General features: G+C 46.4%; 1 protein-coding gene across 1 annotated transcript in view; it reads left to right on the forward strand.

The window, feature by feature from the left end:
* Nucleotides 1–24,786, forward strand: part of SMPDL3B (sphingomyelin phosphodiesterase acid like 3B) — a 532,892-nt gene that overhangs the window by 221,226 nt on the left and 286,880 nt on the right. Inside the window, exon 4 of the mRNA XM_069623063.1 lies at nt 19,239–19,382. Coding sequence (XP_069479164.1) covers nt 19,239–19,382 — 144 coding nt within the window. The remainder of the gene's footprint in view (nt 1–19,238; nt 19,383–24,786) is intronic.

The following is a 24,786-nucleotide window of genomic DNA, read 5'->3' on the forward strand; positions in this document are numbered from 1 at the left end:
TCTTTTGATAGGTCGATTTTGCCACATATATATGCCGGGGCAATCTCCCCCCCCCCCCCCCACAGCTTCCACCTTATTCCCCCCACATTAATTATTTCCCTAAACCCACCCCTCACATATATATTCAGCAAAATGTATCCCAAAAACTGCAAACAATTCTCCTTCGACCAAATATGCTGTGCAGTAATCTCACAATCCCCTCTCCTGCCGGGCACTATTCCACATATGATGGTGTTATAATGTTTGTTCCAGCTTTTCTGATGTGCTTGTTATCCCTTTCCTTCTTCCGGGATACTGGTCCCTGCCATGCATATCTTGAATTCTCTCTCCTTTTAATATTCACAGTGTTCCACACCCTCTTGTGTTGGTTTTGTGCTTATATTTCTTTCAGGTCTTTAACCCGCTTATTCTGACTTTCTCTGTGGTTCGCTTGTGTCCCAGACCCCTTTGTATCGGTCTTTCGGGTCACTTGGTTTACTCTCCTGCCAAGTACCTACTGGTGTGGCAAATATTGGGGCTCTTCGATTTCTCTTAGGATCCTTGGCACATGCATTATTATCCTCTGTTCACCTCAGGGCCCAAAACCCCTTTGTATTGGCCTTCCGGGACACTTGGCTTACTCTCCTGACAAGTGTCTACTGATGCGGTATACATTTGTATCTTGATCTTTCTCTTAGGGTGTTTAACCCGTATGTTATCAGCCTCAATCCACCTTGGGTACCAGACCCCTTTGTATTGGCATTCTGGGGCACTTGGTTTACTCTCCTGCCAAGTGTTTACGGATGCAGTATATATTGGGTCCTTATATTTCTGTGAGGGTCCTTTAGCCACATTTCTTCAGCCTCTTTATTTGGGTCCCACACCCTCCCTGGATTGCCCTCTTTCGGTTTCCAGCCCCTCTCATGGGCTCAGGCAGCACCGGTACCTTGCTTTCGGGTTCACGTTGCATGGCGTCCTGCTCGGGTTCTTCCGACTCTCTGGGTGACCTCTCTGACCTCTTCTCCCAGCTCCCGCTGTCGTCTGCGTCCCTGCTTCAGTTTCGGCGAGTCGGGATGTGCAGCTTCTTTCCAGGAGGCCTCCCTTTCTTGCACACTTTGACGTTCTCTGGTTTTTCGTGGTCTGCCTGCTCTTGGCAGCATTTCTAAGGACTGCTCTGTTTCACTGCACCATCAATCTATAGCTTCTTCCACTTGTCTGTCGGTCTCTAGCATTCAAACTTCGCTCTCGTTTCCTCAAGAGCAGGCTTGACAAATGATCTAGTCCTTCCTCTAACTCGTACTTCAGGTAACCAATAGATCGTTTCCAACAACTAGACTGCATGTTTCGGTTCCTACAAGTATTCCTGATTAATCCTGCCTTCCCCCTCATCTCAGTACTGAACTGATGATCAACATACAGTTCAGTATCACTCTTCTTCGTCTCAGTATTTTTAGATGACTTGGTGTCCTCAACTCTACATAGATAGATGGAGGTATGGGGGACCACAGGGCACTGAGTGGGGTGAAAGAAAGGAGGGGAGTGAAAGGAGGTAGGGGAATACTGTGCTCTCCCAAGGTGATTGTCACTGGTCCCATGGAGGGCATCCCTCCCATGAGATCCATCTGCTGAGTACCACTCCCAGGGGGACTATCGGGCAGCGGCCTCACCTTCCTGGCCTCATGGGAATGGCCGTCCTTTATGGAGGCAGTGACAATATAGTGGAATTCGTCACAATAGTTGCATTGTTATTTCTAACAAAAACATGCTGATGTAACTCATGTTTTCTTCCCGAGTTTCTGGTTGGAGCACGGGTATCCCTTTTATTTGATGACCTGCTTATCATGGCATGGGATGAGAAGACATGTTGGCACACATGAATCTCTGGATATGGTCATTAACTTTGGAGTGTCCTATTTGGGCCCAACTAAGTTTGCCCACTTACAGGGTTTCCTCATGTACATTGTCAGGATTAGTCAGGCGAGTACAAAGGCAGCGAATATGGCAAGGGAAATGTGCACTAAATCACACAGTGAATAGCCTTGAATTAAACTACGTGCACACAGGAACCAAGACTCATGTATGCTAAAACCCAGGAGTGCAAATAGAGTGTGACAACAAAACCAATATATGAAAAGGGATGTGGGGTAAGCACCTGACCGCGAGGAAAGTCGGCAAGTGCCTTACCCCCAATTGCTGTTATAGGTACTGACAGCGCTAAACCCACGTAGAGGGCAAGCAATGACAGGATCTGTGAACTAACACTCTTGATGGTATTAAATAAGGGAACTAAAAAAACAGTACTCACGAGGACGAGAAAAACCTCTTGAATGTCAGCAAGCCCACGAACCCTGTTGATCAAACTGGGACCCAGAAAGGCTATAACAGCAATGGGAGGATAACTAAATACCTAAATTGGAATAGTGATTACAGAATAGTGAGGAAAACATAGGCATTCACACAGGAGCTAGCTACAACAGCACACCACACCTAATAATCAAATGGGAAATAAATGCAGAAGTGCAATGGAAAACATGGAATGGATCCCAATAGAACGTAAGGATCAGGAGCAGGGAAAAACGAAATTACCAAGGCAAACTTCCCCCACTCCTCCAAGGAAAAGACAGAAAGCTAATCTAAGAGGAAGGCTAAGGCGTAAAGGTTTACAGCAGCAAAGGACAAAGTCAAAGAAATATAGAACACAGACAAACTGGGCTTCATCTAAAAGGGGAAAGCACTGAGAAATGCTGCCTGCAAACAGAGGAAGACAGAAAGGGAATCTAGGGAGCAGAAATCAATTTAGCACATGAATCCGAAATCCAGGGCGGAGGAACAAGAAACAGGAACTAGGAACTAGGCACAAAAGCTAGGAACAAGGAACAAGGGACTAGTCACAACAGGAACACTGCAACGATGACCAGCGCTGGACTGAAGTAAACTGAGGCTTTTAAAGCTGCTTAACGAGCACACCCATCAGGTGTGCCGCCTGCTGCACCTGCAGCCACAGGTGTTGCCTATCCTCCACCCAACCTTGTCCTGCAAGGGAGGAGGTGAAGCAGTGAGCCAGGCATTCTGGGAAGCATAGTCATTTGATCAAAGTAGCATGCTGGCTGCCAAAAACCTGGAATGGATCCGGAAGGGAAGTAACTTGGAAAATATGGTTTTAGCGCTCCCAATTCATCACAGCACTGTAGCATAAGGTTCGGAGGAAAAATCCAGTAGGGAATAAACCCCAAATCATGCCCCCAAGTGGTGGGAACGGGAGCGAAGGGAGCGAGTCATGACAGTATACCACCTCCCACGGCCGTCTTCTGGTGCCCGCCACCCGCACGAGACATTTTCTTTCCATGATGGTAGTGCTTTTTCTTTGGAGGTGGTACTGATGGAAATGGTGGCCTGTGGGCAAAGGCAGATGGACTGGAATGCATAGAATCAGGTTGCAGTCTAGAAGAGTCGTAGGCAGGTGTCTGGTGAGGAAGATACTCATGGGTCGAAGAAAGGCATGAAGGACTTGCAGGATCTGAAGCTGAGTTGGAAGGCCCAGGAAACTCAGTCACTGGGAGTGGACACTTATACGTCTTTGAGGAGGGAGGCAGGCTAGTGCAACATGCATTGGACAATGGTAGAAGTTCTGTTAGCCTTTCTGCCGAGAGCGGACATGCGGGAGGTGAGGAAATTGCTGGCTTCAGGAAATGTTTATGTTCAGCCATTAGAGAAGGTGGCGGCTGAGGTAGAGGTTCGGATTTTCTTTTTTCATCCATCTGGGAAAAGGCTTGTGGTTGAAAGTGACTAAGGTTTGACTGCACATGTTCTACGCCTTGGAGGCCTGGAAGTCCAATGGGTTGTACGAGGCTGATACTCCTGGTGACAGTCGTGTAGCCACTTTGATGCACGTGGGATACAACAGCAGGGACGTTTGGCATACTGATAGGAGTGACAGACGCAGTACTTGGTACTTCAGGCACACTCGCAGAAGGAGCAATAACAGACACATTTTGAACTGCAGCAGTCATTCCCTTCCTTTGGCTACTAGCACCCAACTGGTGCTTCTTGGCGGAATTCTGTTGCACAAGTCCTGTAGGTAATACGCCGGTCTGCACCACCCCCTGTGCACACCCAGGTGAGTGGTTCTGACCCATCACTTGGTCCAGCTTGCTGACTCTGAAGCGGGAGCTGGCAAAAGTCTCAAACTCTGATGCTGCATATTTAGGAGGCTCTGATGCTAAAGTGAAGCAGTTGGGAGAATCGTCTTGTGTAAAAGGCAGGCATTCTGATGATCCCCCTGAAGCATAAGAAAGGCAGGCTAGACGTTCATCGGCAGTAAATGGTTGGGATTCAGGAGGAATTGCTGGAGCAGAAGAAAATACAGCAGGATCTGATGGTGTAGACAGGTATACCTCTGATATTGGCAGTGAGGCTAAGCAGGATTCAGGCGTCTCATGAACTGAAGGCAAATAATCAGTATACTCCGGGACTGAAGACATGCACTTATGATGGACTACCGGAGGCTCTATGGCTGAAGGATGATCTGCAGGATGAGTCACTGTAGCTGAAGACAGGCAGGCCAGAGGAAACCTTGAGGCTGAAGGCATGCAAGCTGGAGCAATCTCGGTTGCTGAATACAAACATGTCCAGGTCTTTGGGACTGGCTCTTGAGTAAATGGCAGACATGGCAGCGGTTCATTGATTGAAGACACGTGTGCCAAAGATGACTGCAGGGCTGTGGATTGGATCATAGGAGAGTCAATGGTTGTAGGAGGACAGACAGAAGTCTCAGAAGTTGACAGACACATTGGTGGCTCAGGAATGGAGGGCACCTTTAGGGCAGTAGACTCCTTGGCACCAGTAACCAAAGACTGAGCTGTACCATTGCAGTCCCTTTCTTTAGTGGGTGACACAGAGTCTCTTTCTTTGTAGAAGTCAAAATCAACCAGTGGAATCACCATAGTAAAGTCTCTGTTAATCAGGATTTCGTCAATTGTCCATTCCTCTGTCTTAGCTTCTGAAAGAGGCAGATTAACAATCAACAGTTCAGGAATCGCCTGCCGGTTTTTTGGTTCTGTATACTGTGGAATGAGTCCATCAGAACATGAAATCTGTACTGTCTCTGACTGTTCGTATTGATCAGAATTGGCAGAAGGAAGAGTGAACCCAGAGGTAACATCGGTTTCCACATCAGCTTTAACATCTACTTCAGTCTCAGCAGCTGTATCAAGAGCAGGGCCTAAGCCTACTGTAGTGACTGAATCTGTGTATGCCACCATTGTGGATTGTGTTTGGAAATCAGAAGCTTGCATGTGTGCTAGCTCAGAATTATGACAAACTGCTACACAGGAAATTTTAGGTAAAGGAGTGGCTTGTAAATCTTCAGCTAACTGCAATCCCTGACAAACAGCAGAACAATTGTTAGAAACTGTGCCCAGATTAAGCGCTGTGCTAGAAGAAAGACCTTCACTCCCAATAGATCTAACATATCGACAAATATCATGGTTTACCAAAGTCTCTACACTCAGGGGCTGAACAGTGTTCACTTCCTCCACATCAACGGATAAAGTCTGAGGTGTATTCAATAAAGAGTGCAAGGTTTTATTCTCCTCTTGTAAAGAAATGAATTATTGTCTTAACTCCTCAAGCTTAGCTCTCAGCATGCCCTGCTTTAACTGTACATCACTATCAGTAGGCACAGGGGGAGGCATAGTGGCATCAGGGCTGGATCCTGCACTAGCAATCTGGATGTGCACCGATTGTACATTGTCCTCTACTGCTTGCAGGTTCTGTGATTTATACTTTCTCTTACCAACTTGGTCTGTGTTTCCCTTAAGCAAACTATTGACATTAGACCTCTTGGCATTAGGGACTACAATATGTACTTGTGCAAAGGAGTATGCTTTAGACTGAGGATAGAAAACAGAAGTTATGCAAGGAACCCCTCCATTCTTTATGTTTGTACCATGAAACTGTTCAATCTTAGGTGAAGCACAACTGGAATCATGGGGTTCAACAACAGAGGTACTCTTGTATAATAAGTCTAACAGTGTGTTGTTTTCTGCGGCTAAGGCTTGCGCTGACATAGAATCTGGATCAAAATAAAAGACAGAACTAGGATCAGGCAATGTAGGATGTGCCATCCTGTGGGAAAAATACTTTGCACGTAAATGCCCATTCGTGACAAGGAGTTCATTTAAGTCAGGACTAGTGATTTGATTGTCACAGGTAAATGTAGGGGAAGCTTTCTGTACAAACTTGTTAGAGACCTTGCTGCCTTTCTTTCTTAAACTTGCCATATTCAATGGGAATTTTGGGCTGGTCATTCTGTCAGGATTAGTCAGGTGAGTACAAAGGCAGCGAATATTGTAAGGGAAATGTGCACTAAATCACACAGTGAATAGCCTTGAATTAAACTACGTGCACACAGGAACCAAGACTCATGTATGCTAAAACCCAGGAGTGCAAATAGAGTGTGACAACAAAACCAATATATGAAAAGGGATGTGGGGTAAGCACCTGACCGCGAGGAAAGTCAGCAAGTGCCTTACCCCCAATTGCTGTTACAGGTACTGACAGCGCTAAACCCACGTAGAGGGCAAGCAATGACAGGATCTGTGAACTAACACTCTTGATGGTATTAAATAAGGGAACTAAAAAACAGTACTCACGAGGACGAGAAAAACCTCTTGAATGTCAGCAAGCCCACGAACCCTGTTGATCAAACTGGGACCCGGAAAGGCTATAACAGCAATGGGAGGATAACTAAATACCTAAGTTGGAATAGTGATTACAGAATAGTGAGGAAAACATAGGCATTCACACAGGAGCTAGCTACAACAGCACACCACACCTAATAATCAAATGGGAAATAAATGCAGAAGTGCAATGGAAAACATGGAATGGATCCCAATAGAAAGTAAGGATCAGGAGCAGGGAAAAACGAAATTACCAAGGCAAACTTCCCCCACTCCTCCAAGGAAAAGACAGAAAGCTAATCTAAGAGGAAGGCTAAGGCATAAAGGTTTACAGCAGCAAAGGACAAAGTCAAAGAAATATAGAACACAGACAAACTGGGCTGCATCTAAAAGGGGAAAGCACTGAGAAATGCTGCCTGCAAACAGAGGAAGACAGAAAGGGAATCTAGGGAGCAGAAATCAATTTAGCACATGAATCCGAAATCCAGGGCAGAGGAACAAGAAACATTTCTTCAGCCTCTTTATTTGGGTCCCACACCCTCCCTGGATTGCCCTCTTTCGGTTTCCAGCCCTTCTCATGGGCTCAGGCAGCACCGGTACCTTGCTTTCGGGTTCACTTTGCATGGCGTCCTGCTCGGGTTCTTCGGACTCTCTGGGTGACCTCTCTGACCTCTTCTCCCAGCTCCCGCTGTCGTCTGCGTCCCTGCTTCAGTTTCGGCGAGTCGGGATGTGCAGCTTCTTCCCAGGAGGCCTCCCTTTCTTGCACACTTTGACGTTCTCTGGTTTTTCGTGGTCTGCCTGCTCTTGGCAGCATTTCTAAGGACTGCTCTGTTTCACTGCACCATCAATCTATAGCTTCTTCCACTTGTCTGTCGGTCTCTAGCATTCAAACTTCGACCTCGTTTCCTCAAGAGCAGGCTTGACAAATGATCTAGTCCTTCCTCTAACTCGTACTTCAGGTAACCAATAGATCGTTTCCAACAACTAGACTGCATGTTTCGGTTCCTACAAGTATTCCTCATTAATCCTGCCTTCCCCCTCGTCTCAGTACTGAACTGATGATCAACATACAGTTCAGTATCACTCTTCTTCGTCTCAGTATTTTTAGATGACTTGGTGTCCTCAACTCTACATAGATAGATGGAGGTATGGGGGACCACAGGGCACTGAGTGGGGTGAAAGAAAGGAGGGGAGTGAAAGAAGGTAGGGGAATACTGTGCTTTCCCAAGGTGATTGTCACCGGTCCCATGGAGGGCATCCCTCCCATGAGATCCATCTGCTGAGTACCACTCCCAGGGGGACTGTCGGGCAGCGGCCTCACCTTCCTGGCCTCATGGGAATGGCCGTCCTTTATGGAGGCAGTGACAATACAGTGGAATTCGTCACAATAGTTGCATTGTTATTTCTAACAAAAACATGCTGATGTAACTCATGTTTTCTTCCCGAGTTTCTGGTTGGAGCACGGGTATCCCTTTTATTTGATGACCTGCTTATCATGGCATGGGATGAGAAGACATGTTGGCACACATGAATCTCTGGATATGGTCATTAACTTTGGAGTGTCCTATTTGGGCCCAACTAAGTTTGCCCACTTACAGGGTTTCCTCGTGTACATTGTCAGGATTAGTCAGGCGAGTACAAAGGCAGCGAATATGGCAAGGGAAATGTGCACTAAATCACACAGTGAATAGCCTTGAATTAAACTACGTGCACACAGGAACCAAGACTCATGTATGCTAAAACCCAGGAGTGCAAATAGAGTGTGACAACAAAACCAATATATGAAAAGGGATGTGGGGTAAGCACCTGACCGCGAGGAAAGTCGGCAAGTGCCTTACCCCCAATTGCTGTTATAGGTACTGACAGCGCTAAACCCACGTAGAGGGCAAGCAATGACAGGATCTGTGAACTAACACTCTTGATGGTATTAAATAAGGGAACTAAAAAACAGTACTCACGAGGACGAGAAAAACCTCTTGAATGTCAGCAAGCCCACGAACCCTGTTGATCAAACTGGGACCCAGAAAGGCTATAACAGCAATGGGAGGATAACTAAATACCTAAGTTGGAATAGTGATTACAGAATAGTGAGGAAAACATAGGCATTCACACAGGAGCTAGCTACAACAGCACACCACACCTAATAATCAAATGGGAAATAAATGCAGAAGTGCAATGGAAAACAAGGAATGGATCCCAATAGAAAGTAAGGATCAGGAGCAGGGAAAAACGAAATTACCAAGGCAAACTTCCCCCACTCCTCCAAGGAAAAGACAGAAAGCTAATCTAAGAGGAAGGCTAAGGCGTAAAGGTTTACAGCAGCAAAGGACAAAGTCAAAGAAATATAGAACACAGACAAACTGGGCTTCATCTAAAAGGGGAAAGCACTGAGAAATGCTGCCTGCAAACAGAGGAAGACAGAAAGGGAATCTAGGGAGCAGAAATCAATTTAGCACATGAATCCGAAATCCAGGGCGGAGGAACAAGAAACAGGAACTAGGAACTAGGCACAAAAGCTAGGAACAAGGGACTAGTCATAACAGGAACACTGCAACGATGACCAGCGCTGGACTGAAGTAAACTGAGGCTTTTAAAGCTGCTTAACGAGCACACCCATCAGGTGTGCCGCCTGCTGCACCTGCAGCCACAGGTGTTGCCTATCCTCCACCTAACCTTGTCCTGCAAGGGAGGAGGTGAAGCAATGAGCCAGGCATTCTGGGAAGCATAGTCATTTGATCAAAGTAGCATGCTGGCTGCCAAAAACCTGGAATGGATCCGGAAGGGAAGTAACTTGGAAAATAAGGTTTTAGCGCTCCCAATTCATCACAGCACTGTAGCATAAGGTTCGGAGGAAAAATCCAGTAGGGAATAAACCCCAAATCATGCCCCCAAGTGGTGGGAACGGGAGCGAAGGGAGCGATTTGTGACATACATAATCCCCTGTGTCCTAAAGTTGCCAGCCCACAAAATATTTTGGGTTTGGTAGGAACTGCAGAGGTTCTTGGCATACTGCTTGCTTTTGTTCTCGGGCCTAGCATGCCTTTTAGGTTTTCTCTCCATTATTCAGGCTGTGTAACCAGGTACTTGCCACTATTGGGCCCTTTGCATCTATTATTTTATTCCCTATGACTTGGGGTTATGTAATGTGGGGAGTGTGAGAAACCTGAAGGTGTCTCACTTACTAGTCCCCAGGGATCCGTCACTGATGAGACCCAACAAGGCCAAAAAATGTTTGGAGATTCAGAAGGGGTGTGACCAAGCAGTTCGGGCTGGACTGCCTCTTTTGGGGTGGGACCAAGCCTGATTTGCATATTGTCTTTCCCCTTTTGTAATGGCTTGGCAGGAGAAGAAAAATGGTCTGGAGGGTTGCCCACAGCAATGCCAGAGGTTGTGATTGATTTGAAACCTTCCAGCTATCACTTTTGTTTTGATCCAGTGGCCCAGACATGGCCATCGCTGTTGGATCCAGTTCCTGGGGGTGGACCAGTGAGGGAGGACCACCTAGAAGAGGGGTTTTCGGAGAGTGGAAGTGGGACGCCAACGTGTGAGACGGAGTACTCCTTTCCCTGTAACATCTTTTCCCTATCCTACCCCGTAGGATATCTAGAAACTGTACGCCCCTTTTTCCAACATGAACACTTTCCTACACTGTAACAAATAGACTAACACCAGAGATGTTTACCTAACGTGTCCCAACACAAGGGTCAGGCAAAGTCGGGCAATTGACAACAACTACACACGCCTGACGGCCCTTTCTCTTCCCCACAGGGATAGGTGGGGCACAAGAGCACACGACGAGCAAGGCAGACCGCACGATGACTCGGCTATCCAAGTACGGCTGTTCAAGAGGAGGAGAAAGGTGGGGAGAACCGAAAGGATGACAAGGAGAGAAACAACCTTGCCCTTTCCGACCCAAGCTATCGAAGCCTCCGTGGAAGGAATCGTAAGACCGCAAACAGTAGCCAGCGTGTGTTGCAGCAGATGTCAATGGTACATGGGGCCCTCCTCCGCTGCTAACCAAGCCAGGGAGAGATGCTTGCCACTGTGGTACCGTCCTTGACTCCAGAGACCAGAAAGGCCAAGAGGTTCATCGCAGCCGGTGAGTCGAAGGGAGAGCTGATAAGAAACCGAACTGTGTTGAGCAAAAGTAGCAAACGGGTAATTGAAGAAAAGTATGAAGAACTGTTAATACGACAGGGGAAAACCAGCTGCAGAGGAATCCAGCACCACGTGGGTGCTCACTCGAGAAACTCTTTGAGAAGCCCCTATTGGTGAAACTAATGTTACCAGAAGGCCTTGGGAACGGGGGGAAGAAAGGGGTCAAAGTGGTCATAAGAGGGGTCTTGCAAAATCCTCTGTACAGTCGAAGGTCTTTGACCAGCAGAAGATTGTAAAGCTAAGGGAAGTGAATCCTGCATTGTAAGAAAGTAGAAGAAATTGTGTGATTGGCAAGAGTGAACCTGACAGAGGGATGCGTACAGAACGGGTCTAAGCATGGTGCCCAATGAACATTGTGAGGACAAAGAGTGATCCTGACAGAAGGAAGTCCACAGTGAATTGTTTAAAAAGACATTAAGATTTGTGAATACGAAAGGGTGAAAAATATCTTTGTATACAAGCCATAGGGAACCAGACAGAGGGAGGCTGACATTCGAGACGTGTCTGAGCCCTGAAGAGGGGGATCCATGGGTGAAAAGCCAGCACCCCATCGACCAGTGAATGCAACAGAGAAAAGTATTTGAATACAGGCCATAGTGAACCCGACAGAGGGAGGCTGATATCGAGAGGGGTCTGAGCCTGGAAGAGGCAGACCCTGGGGTGAAGAATCATCACCTCAAGGGCAATCCGAAAGGAACTTTTTGTTTGTTATTTTGAACCTATTGGGTCCTTGGAAGCAAGAGAGTTAACCACCGAAGGTCCTGATTTGACTAGGTAATTTTGTGGATCTGAGCCAGGAAGAGGGGGAGCCAAGGGGTGAAAAGTCATCACCCAATGTAAATTGGAAAGGAATTTTTCGTTTGTTATTTTTGGAACCTAACTGTTACAACCTGCTATAAACTTTGGTCTTTGTGGCATCGCGGCAGGACGTGCCGTTCCGCATTTGTGAATCCCCCAGCATGGTGGCGTATCTTTCTTGCTATTCTTTGAGTGCTGGTCTAGTTGTTTCACGCACTTCTCAGATGTCGCCAGCGGGTCATGTGACCGGATATAAGGAACCAATTGCTTTGCCTCCGCGTGTCGCTACTCCTTTAGCCCAGATGCTTCGTAAGTGATCGCCTTCTAGGGATCTTTACTCTCTGACTTGTGTTCGATTGCTAACTCTTTCCCTCTTGTGTGCTTTAGCATTGAATCTTCCAGAATTCAGGGATTCTTTGATTCCACCCGCCGAGACCCCCTGCAGTGTATCTTCGGACCTCTATCCGAATCTAGTACAAGCGCTTTCATTCTATGGTACTTACTTTAAGGTCCTTTCTCTTCTCTCTTCCTAGCCCCGCCATTCGGCTACTATTCTACTAACCATCCTCCTCTTCCATACCTTCCAGGAGTGTTCCTTCCATCCCTTCAGCCTTCCGAGTTCCTTGATATACGGAGTGCAATTTGTCTGCATTATAACATCCAAGGCAGATATAGGTAGGCGCAGGGTTTCTGTGGGACTCTCCTCTTCCGACCTTTACCTCTCTCATCAGCTCTTTCTCATTTCTACAGAACTCTTCCCATCCGAACTCCTTCTTCAGCATCACAGTTCCCGCAAGATTCCAGGACATTGAATACAGCCGAGAACCAGTGTCTTCAGTGCCGCGCATGGTTTTTTTCCCATAGAGGGTTTCCCTGGGGGCACAGTCCTCCCTTCTCCTGGTTGTTCAATCGGGGTGGGGAGTGATTGGGCTTATAGGGAAGCCTTTGCAGTCGTCAGTACCTTTGCCCTTCCTGGTTACTGCTGGATGTGCAGGTTAGTGCGTTCTTCTTTATATCTCTAACTGAGCTAATCGCTATTCAGATAACACTATCAGGTTCTCGGAGGCAAGAGATTTTTTGTAGAAAAGAGACTTAACCACCAGAGGTCCTGATTTCAGTAGGAAATTGTGTGGATCTGAGCCAGGAAGAGGGGGACCCAAGGGGTGAAAAGTCATCACCCAATGTAAATTAGAAAGGAATTTTTCGTTTGTTATTTTTGGAACCTATCAGGTTCTCGGAGGCAAGGGACTTTTTGTAGAAAAGAGACTTAACCACCGAAGGTCCTGATACTTGAAACGGAACTGTCGTCTCATGCTGGGAAATCTTTAGAGTGTGCTGTGCTCAGGAGTCCCACCTTGTGCCATGCTCAAAACGTGGTGAAGGGAGACCCCGGCAGACTTATTATTTGTGAACACTTATTACTTTCTAGTGAACCTTATCCCACACTCTTTTTGTATTTAGTTGTAAGGATTGGCAATTGTTTTTTTTGTATAGGCCCTTTTATTTTGACAAGACGCCACTAAGACTGCCTTATTATTATTATTTGATGTTCGTAGCTTGCTTAGATTTGGTTTAGAATAGGTGTTTTCCAACTTACCTATACAGTTTAATAAACACCCTTGAACTGTGATCACTTGTGTCTGTCTATTCTTAATACCATGAGTTACAAGACCACCCCATCTTATGTGAGGGGTGAGCTGCTAGAGACTGGGATGGTCCAGACACTACCGAGGATTGGGCACTAGGCGGGGTCCCTACACCCATCAAGGCATGGTAGTATCTCCACTAAAGAGTTCCCAACACCCTACTTCTACTCCTAGAGAACTGATGGTAAAAAAAAGCTGCCCAAACCTCTGATGAAGACCTGTATGCCATTATTCATAGTCTGGCTTTTCTGACTACAAACAGTCTGGAGTCTGTAAAATATGCTCTGAATATGAAATCTGGAAACATAAGAGGAGTGCATAAGAAACCCACCAGCACAGTGTTGAGGGGTGTGAGCATAAGACCAGCACAAAACAACCCTTTAATTCCCAAACTCATTGTCACCAGAGTTCAGCAGACCAAGCTTAGAGTGGTCAGAGGGAGATGACACCCAGAGCCATAGATAATTTCCAGGCTCATACAGAATACTACATACACAGGCACAGGATCGGGTAAAAATTCTAAGATGGTTTTGTCTACTGGTTTATAGACTCGGGAGAAAACACAGGAGTGAAATGTTTCTAACTAACCAGCAACAAGCAAACCCAAATCAAGGATTACGATATCTGTCGGAAACAGCAGAACAAGATCACCAATGAGAAAGGCAGAGCCAAAACCATGCAGTCCCAAACCAATCCCCAGGGCCAAATGAAGTGCAAAGCCACCGGAACCCCTTTGAAAAAGGGGAAGAAGAAAAGGATTCTGGAAAAAAGCAGACCTGTTATCCAAGCATACCTGGTTACACTGGAACCGGGTAGTGGTTACATTGGCCAACCTGCAGTAGCCAATACAGGGGGATCGAGCTCAGAGCCGCCGGACTGAAAGGATGACTGACTGCCTAGACACAGATGGATCTAGTGAAAGGACCAGTGCCTTGAAGAGGGAAGCCTGAGGGTAGGTGTTGGCTGATTGACCTGAAGCAACAGGGTGACATAATATGGGCTGCCTGAAAAGCACCCTGAGTGAGATAGGGGAGAGAATACATATTCAGTACAAGGTATGGGAAAGACTGATTGAAGTTAATGCTTAGAAACCCAAGGTATGGGAAAGACCTACTCTGTATGCTGAAGAAACCCAAGATCTATGAAACTCCTTCACGGAGTGTTGAGAAACCCAAGGTATGGGAAAGAGTTGGTCCAGCTCTAGGAGAAAGCTGCTGATGAAATTTCAATGTCTGGGAGAGATCTATTAGGTATGGTGAGAAACATCAGGCGTAGGAAAGAACCTCTGGGATTGAAGAGGCCCCCACATTTTCTGTGAGCGGTGGAGAGATGTGCTGAATAAATGCAAGGTTTACGATTGAACTCTTATGTCTGCAGTGTGACCCCAGGCTTTAAGAGAACTATTCTGAAAGCTGACAATCCCATGGCCTGGCAGGGTGTTTGAGAGATATGTTGAGGGCTGATAAGCACAAGGTCTAGTAGAGACCTGTTGTGCATACTAAGGAAGACCTATTCTGAGCATTGAAGAAGCCCAAGACTGCAAGTGAAAGCGCATAAAGCGGGAATCTTATACAAGGAATGGCAGAAAACAAACCCTGGGAGAGGTCTTCAGAAAGGCGGGAAGATTTAGAGCTTTAACAGAGGGAATTGCTTTTTTAGATGGGGTTGGACATTTAAGATGAAGTTGTAAAGACTTTGGACCTCATTACAAGTCTGCTGGTCTGGAATTACAGGTGCCGGTAGCAACGTACCGGCACCGATTCTGGAACGGCAGACTACAACTGTGTCTGCCGATTCCTCTGCGCCTGGCAGGCACAGTTTTCACGGAAGCACCAGCACCGTTAGCAACGATGCTGGTGCTTCCGTCTCCCCACTCCCACAGAGTCCTATAGGACTCTATGGGAATGGGGACTTACGATTTCCACCGCCTGAGATCCCGGGCTGCCGGGACTTGTAATGACTGGGATCTCAGGTGGCGGAAAGAGTTTTATGGGGTTGGCCGCAACCCGCCAGTGACACCAGCGGGTTCCCGCCAACCTCGTAATGAGGCCCTTTGTTGGCCAATTGATAGGGTACCCTCTAAGCTTCAACATTTTGTGTTGAAGCTTAGGGCAACCTGGAGGCTAAGGGCTTATTAAGGATATGTTTGAATACTTTCTGCTGGCCATATCTTTAAAGCAGTCTTGTAGCAGAGAGTGTCTAATAGAGGGGGAAAGGACTTCTAAGAAAAGGCTATTGGAATATATATGTTTTGACCATTGATGATGCAGGGTTTTGGACCATGAATCAAACCTACAATTATGTTGTCCCATTCTCAGGGTTCGAAATTGAGGGGAGCTGGGAGCTTTTTAGCTCCTGCTTCTTCCACAGTAGAGACTGGTTAGTTTCAAAACAGCTACCAGGAGCTACTTTCGGCTCCTAGGGCCAACTGGTGCTCTCAAAACATCTAAATGTGACATTTACGTTGAGTATTTGAGAATGTTTATAAAGAAGAAATAGCACACATCTAATATATATTTAAACCCAATGGTTCATAAAAAATTGACTAAAAGTTAAAGGAGGATTTCTGGTAGCTCCTGGTTCCCCACCGGTAGCTCATTCCTACAGGGTGATGCCCGACACCCAGAAGCTAGTTTTAGCTCCTGTTCATCAAATCTCAATGTCGAACCCTGATTTCTGACACATAACTAAAAACCTTATCATTAATAGGTCATACCCTAGATTATCAGGTGTTTGGACCAATCCAATGCCTTAAAAACCAGAGTAAAGAGTTGTTGAAATGTTCCCAAATTGTGGGTTTGTCATTGCTTAGCCTTACCACAGTTTTGTTGGCAGATCCCAGTCTCTGTACATGCCAAGGCAGACTATAATTTGTTGTTGTCCCCACTGAGCATTGTTTTTAAATTGGATGCTATTTGCTTGAGTTTGGATCACCCATGGATCGCTCTCTACAGGTGGCAAGTGTGACACGGCTCAAGTGGAGCTCCATAGAAACTACCTGGAGTTGTTTTCTGCCTTCTTTTTCAGAGGTGCCTAGGTTTGGGGTTGTTGGGATAAGGGTCCCTCTGAAGACAGCAATTGTTGTGGCCTGCTCTGTGAACTGCCTCAGGCTGTTTTCCAGGCCATACAGACTCGGAGGGTGGTGGGATGATATTTGTGCATCATGTCTGAGTTAGCAACTTTGTCCCTCCTTAAGTTGGTGCCTGTATCTGTTAACTCTTGAGGTGGATGCATTCAGCCAAGACTGGCCAATCTGCCCCTGCGAGTTCCACCCTTTGCTTTCATTCCCCGCTCAGTGTGTTTGTGTTGGTGTGTTTACTTTGGTCTTAAATATGTTGATGTGGCTGGCTTGGAGCTGATTTTCTTTTCTGATGGATCGCATGGCGGGTTTCTCGTTGTCAATTCCGGCCTTGCAGTGCCTTCCCTGTAATCCTGTGTGGGCCAATCACCCCCTAAACCTACAGGCCCACCTTCCACTCATAGTAGTGTTGGTTCATGTCACATTTGTCTGCAGACACTCTGGGTCCCATAGGTGCCTCACTGTCTAATAGTGTAACATACAATGGCTATCTATAGGTGCAGCACACCTGGCATTGCTAGTGCCTGGAACAAGGTCTTCATCGAGTTTCAACCCCAGTCGTAGAGGTCATACATTTTCTCTCCTACTTTACTGTAGGCCAGTCTTAATAAATACATGTTTACATATAAGCTATTTCCCTGTTTCATTCCCATTTCGATAGGCTAGTATTCGTTGAAAACCCTTTGGTTTGCAGGTTCCTCAGGATGATTTTACATCTCTCCTCTATACCTCTCTGTAGGCTGCAGACACGGCCCTGACCTTCCTGTTGGCCATGGTAGATAAGCCCCTCTTGTGCATTGTGAAAGGGTTAATAACAAGAAACGGAGCCAGGAGGAGCTGTCCTACAATACCAGGCATCACGACAGTGATAAGGTGAAAGGATGCGATCAGGGAGGTGGTACTAGGGGGTTAATGGACAGCTCATACAATGAGTAGAAAGTGTCTAGATCAACTGTAAAGGTTCTTTATTCTAATGTTGGTGTGTTCGTTGGTAGGGATCATCTGTAATGAAGAGGAGATCGGCTACAAATGGGCGTATTTAAGAGAGAAGACGTCTACGGATGAAAATACAGTTAAACAGAAGTTGAAATACATGTTTAAACAGCCACGTTTGGCTGCCGAGCTGGTTAGAGCCCGAAACCTGTAGTACTACGAGAGTGTTACGCTTCTGTCCGAAACGGAGACAGCAAACAGCTGCGCATGAAGAAAAAAAGAAACTGATACGCAAGGTGGCGGGGCTGGTTTTGTTTGTTTTCCCAGCCCCGATCTGTGAGGACGCTGGGAGGTGGTGACGGAGGCAACGTTTGGGCAGACACTGAGAGGAACAGCTAAGGGGGCGTGCCGTTGCTTCTCGGAGGCCGCGCCCCGATCAGCTGAAGCGGAGTGAGTCATCGATCGGAGGCTGCAGCCCCAATCAGCTGTTAACAAAAGAATCATCTCTCACAGCCGCCGCCAGCAGAGAGAAGAGCGGCCGGAGAGACTGTTTAGCGACAACTGATCTACGATTGGCCAGAGAGCTTGAGAAGAGGTGGGTCAGTAATTCCAGGCCTATATTTATAAAACAAACTTACAAGCCAGGCAACAAAGCGTGAAGCCATGGAGGAAGTGTTAAAGCAAATGAAATCAGTATTCACTCAAAAATAAGCCAAGGCAAGGGACGCACAGAAGGGGTAAGCGTCTACTTAAGGCCTAATAGAGACTTTGAGTATGAAGAGGGGGAAGAGCATGAAGAATAGCCAATGGATCTTTTGAAGGGACAATTAAAGAGAAGAGAGCCATTCAAATTGTGTCCGAACAGGAAATGCGCCCAAAACAAGAGTAAAGACTGTTTACCAGATCATTTGAACAGCAATCCTCGTCAATCCAAAGGAAGAATAGCTCTACTGGTTGTGCACTGTTTCCCTTGGCTGCCCAGGAAGGGTCAAAGTTGAAAAGTAAACCAGTGAACGTTGACAGTTAGTAAACATTAAGTTTCAATAAACAAACTATAAATTGAAAAACACAGAGAGTTGTCTTTTATCCCACCTTGAATTCGTGACATGCATGCAAACCAGTCCCATAAGTGTGGCTGCCTTGCTTGGCCTGGTCTCCTAAAAGGCGTGTTTCTCCCTGTCCCATGGAGTAAAATTCAGATTCTCCTCTGCTCTCGTTTAGAGAGTCATGATTTTATTGAGAGCATGGATGGTAATATTATCCCTCCCATTGGTGTAACAGAAAATGTAGGTGCATGATTTTCCTGATGCCAAGCAACATAAATTGACCTTGGGCCAATATGCAGGCCCTTGAATAGTGGGGGCTCTCTAGCACTACAGAGGCTGCAGGGGTGTCCATTGTGCTGCTGATCTTGCCCTTTGCTGGAATCTCTTTCATACTCTCAATGCTTACACCTCCTATTGAGCTGGTGTGCCTTCACCTGTATTTAATTGGAGCATTGTTGTTGTCCATGAGAAAGACTGTTGATTCCTACATACTTAGAGATGGCTTGTGGTGCCAACCATTGTAGCTAACTGATGATATTTCTAGTTGCCATGCTGCTGAAATATTTGTTGCTATCGAGGTTAAGCATAATCTTCCTCTAGCAGTACACATAACTAAGCCGTGTACAGTAAGCTTCAAATGAGTAGAGTATGCTGTACTTGAGCATGTAAAGAATAAGCTACGGTGAGAAACAAAATAGGGCCTTCTACTGCATGTTAATGTCATAACGATTTACGGTTTAAAAACATTTGTCAGTTGTAGGAAGCTTGTGTGATTGTATGCGCGCGCACAATGTATCGTTCATGTGAAGTGCTTTTTACACTATCTATTGACACCAATGCATCATGATGTTTCATAATGACTAACAAATGTATTCGAAATCTCCCACCCATGTTTTTAATATATTTCTTTTCTCCACAGGTACCAAAGTTTATCCAGCCATTGGCAATCATGATTTCCACCCTAAAAGCCAGCTTCCTCCACAGAACAATTCCATCTACAGAAGAATTGCACAATTCTGGCAGCCATGGCTAAGCAATGATTCCATTCCTACATTTCAAAATTGTATGTTGAAAATCATGGCAAAAGATCAACTTGGTCAAAATGATATATCATGTAGGCTGTTGTCTTCTCATGGGACAGAATCCGGGATATTGAGTAAAGCTTGATCAGTCCACTCTTTCCAACTCACTAAGCTAGTTTTTGGTACAAAGCTAGGTTGGTGGAATATAGCGTATTGGACGATTCTGTCAGGACCTTAAAGTTAAATGAGGTTTTAGCCATATCTACATCAGGTCTATGCATCTGGCTCGGTGGCACTGTCTTCGGCAGCAACGGAAAGCGGAGCAGAGCTGGCTTTGCTTCAGGTTGGCCATACCCCAATCACAGACTCATTGTTCGGAAAAGGAGACTCGCCCATATTGCACTCCCTCATGTCATCTAACTAACTTGCCCCTGATGCTCTGCACTATCTTCCTAGTGGAGAAACAAGACAGTTCTTTCCCACCCCATCTAGGGTTCTTCACTCTCACACAATCACCCACCTTCAGGGGTGACTCACTCACAGCTTTCTTCCCATCATACTCCCTCTTATACTTGGTCTGGTATTCCTCCATGTGCTCAACAGCCCCCAACTGTCAGCTCTTAATGGTCCTGTCATGCCCAACCAGTGGGCTTGAGCCCCTTCATAGTTGCAATAGGGGTCATGGCATTTAAAGAGTGGGGTACCATGTAGTAGGCTCACACTATATCTCTAACCACTGCGTGCATCCAAACAGGGGGCTCTTGATATCTGGAGCCCTTAATCACTCTGTCAAACCTCTCGACAAGACTGTTTGCTTGGGGCATTACAGGGCAGTAGTTTCATGACCTACACCTACACACCTCCGAAAATCCCCAACTATTCCTGACTTAAACTGCATGCTGTATTTGCAACACTCTATTGTAGGAAGGTCAAACAATGATGTGTCACATATGTTATGTATGTTTTTATTGAGTACTGGTAGTTTTTTGTTCGGGTTGGAAAAACACCTACAGGAGCTAGGGTAAGACTAAAAATAATAAGGGTTAAACCTGAAAAAAACTGTGTCCATGATGGGCCAACACAAAGTGGGGTTCTCTGGCTCCTTCGCAGTACTCTGTAATGTGAATTCAAATGAACATACAATTCTGAAGCCTAGTCCTAACTAGTCTCTACCCCAAACCCCCTTTTCCCCCACAGGGATGCCCTAGTTTGTCAAAGTTCCCGAGAGGGGACCCAAAATAACATTCCAAACTACTCTTAGTCCTTAAGCCTCGTGGCTAACCCTCCACTTACAAGCAGAAATGTTCCAAGACCTGGCCAACATAAAGTTCCACAAACATTGTATCAATGTCCAGCAAGCGTGTGCAAACACATTTTTAAAGGTATTTATTGTGATGTAGTTTATGGAAACATTTCACAATTTATTAACTTTAAACCAAGAATACAAAATAGACCATTCAATTACATTTTATAAGCATTAAAAATAATTTAGTGGGTGCTGTTGAACAGCTGGAGGATGGTGATGTGAGCCTTCAGCTCAGATGCCGCCAATATCCTGATAAAGATAGTAGTTGGAATTATTGTTTTTTCTTACTTATTATAAGGAGCCTGGTAGTGGAGTGATCCAGCTCCACTCTGCTGTCTTTACGAAGCTGGATGGTGGAGATCTTTGCCGGCACTCGGGAACGAGCACCATCTTGCTCCGTAGTCGTGCACCAGGCGGGTGCACAGGACCCTGAAGAGTGGCAACAAAGATGCAATAGCCGCCAGGACCTGCAGCCATCCCAGAGAGGCTGCGGGCAGACCCTTAGCACTCGCCTGCTGAGGTGAGTGGTCTCGAGAGAGTGGCCAGCTGACACCTGTGGCAGCCAGCTCCGTGCACGGCACAGGGAGCAGCTGATGGCTGCAGGCGCTCATTGTACATGAGTGGATACAGACTGGTGGGGTTCTTCCTCTACCCTTTTGTTTATCCGTTTCTTTCCCTCCAGAGCAGCTCCCCCTTATACATCGTCTCCACACACTCATGCTCTTAGCGTTCTTCGACCTGCCATCACCTACCGTTCCCTGCTGTGGAAGAGCTGTAATTAACAGTGCACTTGGAGAGAGAATGTGGGCACTCTCCCACTCTGGGATGCCATTTTAAATCTGGGGCTGCTGAAAGGGTCTGCTGCCTGAGATTATTTCTTTATCCTGGGACCTTTTGATTATGGTGGTGTCTGTGGGTGCCGATTTTTGCCACGCATTTCCCTGGTGTCTCTAGCCCTGTGGAGGGCGGATTGGGTGAGTCTCCACTATGCATTAACACTGAAGCCTCTCTGGTGGTAGATGCATCGGTGTCGTATCAACAATAGGAGCTGCATTCATATTCCTGTGCGGAGACTTCACGGTGTGCTGGAGTCGCCTTAATTTGAAAGTCCTACACAGCAACATGGTGAACGATAAACTCAGAAAATTGGCTCAACATTGCAAAATGGACCAATTTACAGTGAACAGTCCCTCACCCTCCCAGCCTTCAGCCCTGAATAAGTTGACTGCAGGGGCTACTGATCAGGAGCTTCCCATCTCGCTGGCAGACATTATGGGAGCTTTTGCCAACTCATCTGAATTCAGTGGAGGTGAAGATAGACAGGCTGTCATCAAATGTATCCTTCATGCGCCAAGACTTCCGCAAATGTCCTCGAGAGTTTGAGGCAGAGCAACGGATATCTGATTCAGACGATGCTTCATGATGGATGGAGAAGCAACTGGAGTCTGTCTCCCAAAAGCTTAAATACCTGTAAAACCGAGCAGGAACAGTAAGGGGAGATCAAGAAGGAATGACCTCTGTATTCTAGGGCTACCGGAGAAGGAGGAAGGGGCCTGTATGGAACCTTTCCTGGAGTAATGGCTGGCTCATCTCATGGATCTAAAGAAGCTCTGCAACTTCTTCTCCATAGAGCGAGCCCGCCGAATTCCTGCGGGCAGGCCTGTACCTTGTGCCCCTCCATGCACTGTGATAGCTAGGCTATTGAACTATAGGGATGGGGATACACTGCTGCAAATGGCAAGGGTCACTGGCCTGACAACGTCTAATGTCTCTTGGATTGGATTTTTTCTGGATTACACAAGAGGTACAGCGGGTGCAGCAATCCTTTGACTCTAAAGAAGAAGTTGATTTCTCAGGGTTTCAGATACACCCTCTTTTTTCCTGCTCAATTGAAGGTGTAGCATGGGGCGAAGGTTCTGCTCTTCAGTAGTCCACATGAGGTGTGGGATTGTTTCGAGACTCAAATCCGGTCCGAGCTAGTTGGAGCATCACAGAAAGGAGTCCCATGACTGGTGTGAGAGCAGGTGCCACCCTCTGCCCCACTTAACTCGCAGGTGCCGACGATGTTTGAGGACAATGGAAAGATTGCAAGATGACAGTCAATGGATGACAAAGTGATCTGCTCTGGTTGCTTGGCTTCAGTTTACTCTGGCACGATCAATCTTTTCTAACTTGTTTAATTCCAATTTATATGGCCTTCGGGCTAATGAGCACCAGGAGAGGTGTTTTTTGTGTCTTCATTTTTTTTCAGCTGACCACTGCACGTGTTTGATTCAGTTTGCTTGTGTATGTCTCATCCGTGTGAGGGCGACAGGTGCTTCAGTTGTGGGTGAAGTGTAGTGTGGAGGGAGGTGGGAAAGATTTTCTTGGCTGGTTTACCTATAATTCGTGGCCTGGTTGCATGAGGTGGGGGTTGGGAAGGAGCTTCTTCACCTCCATGAGGTTATATGGAGGATAAGTGTGCAACCTCTTATATTGGTTTTCGGAGAGGATGGTGCATGATGGGGCAGTTTCTTTGTTGACATGGAATGTGAACGGGATGTGCTCCAGTATCAAACGCAGTATGCGGTCAGAGTCTCTTAATAGGTGCTCGCCAGATTTCGCCATGCTCACAGAAACTCAACTGGTGCCATCGGAATGTCACCTCTTCACTAGAACTAACTACAAACTGGCCTTCATACAGGATTCTCCAAGGGCGCGTGGGGCACTCTGATTCTTGTACAAAAAAGGATCCCCTTTAAACTCCTAGTGGTACAGCTGGATTCCTATGAATGTGTTGTTTTGATCATGGGGGAACTGTGGGGATTTGTATATGGGGCATTGTAGCTGTTTACGCACCCCCTCCTCTCACGTTGGATTTGCTTAATGATCTTCAGAAACTAATAGTGCACGGTCAAGCTGATTCATGTGTTTTGGGGGGATTTCAATGATGTCATGGATCTGGGGTTGGATCGATCCCGCATGGTCAGCAGGAAACCTGATGTATCCACTAAACTATACTTGTTTGCCATGGCACTGGGTCTGTTGGACTCTTCGAGAATGTTGCACACTTTGTAAAAAACGGAATCAACACGTTAGCAGTAAGTAATGCTGAATCAGCCTCAACAGAGGCTGAAGACTTCCTGGCCACAGGGTCCCCAACTGCAAAGGTGGTCCTTCTAAAGGCCCAATAAGAGTTGTGTAATGTAGCCCTAGACAATGCTAAGCAATCGCTCTGGGTCAAATGTAGTCAGATTCATGAATCTGGGGATAAATTGGGCAAAATGTTAGCGTGGTTGGAAAGGAGAGATAAGGGTACTGGATTTGTAAGGGCTTTGCATGACATTGATGGGAATTTTCTAACGGAAGATGCAGAGATAGCTCACCAATTTGCTGCATATTATAAGTAATTATATAGTGCCCCGAGAGAGCTAACTTTATCTGAGGGGCTGAGAGTTATTGAGCCAGTAGCTCTTCCATGTCTCACAGAATGGCAAAAATTGGATCTGGAAGCTGATGTCAGTGATATCAGGGGAAGCCCTGGGCCCAAATGGTTTTCCAGTAGATGTCTGGACTCGGGGATCTTGTCATTGGGCCACTTAACTGCTTATTCGTACAATGTATATGATATGGGTGCCTCGCTCTGGACCTTAGGAAAGCATGCATAGTAGTACTACCCAAATTAGGTAAACCACCAGAGCATTGCGCTTCGTATAGGCTAATCTCGCGCATGAATAGGGAGACCACAATTCTGGCATGGGTGTTGGCTAACTGCTTATTAGGGGTGATTGACTCCTTAATTCACCTCAAACAATATGCCTACTAGATCCACATGTATGAATTTGCGCAGAGCATTTCTTGCCACAAGTCAAGCCTCTATTATACCGGATCCATTGGCACTTCTCTCGGTGGACTTTGAGAAGGCTTTTGATTTAGTTCACTGGGAATCCTTGTGGGGCATTTTAGGAAGAATGGGGTTTGGGGGGAATTTTTTGAGCTGGGTACACCTGCTCTACAACTCGCCAGTTGGCGAGGTCAGAGTTAACAGGATTTCTTTCAGGACCTTCCCGAGGGACGCAGCAGAGTTGCCCCCTCTATCCCCTACTGTTTACACTGGCCATACAACCACTAGCAATTCAACTTGGAACGGACCCTGAGTG

This window comes from Ambystoma mexicanum, chromosome 11 (genome assembly GCF_040938575.1).
Source record: "Ambystoma mexicanum isolate Mex_15411 chromosome 11, UKY_AmexF1_1, whole genome shotgun sequence".
In the NCBI taxonomy this organism is placed as follows: domain Eukaryota; kingdom Metazoa; phylum Chordata; class Amphibia; order Caudata; family Ambystomatidae; genus Ambystoma; species Ambystoma mexicanum.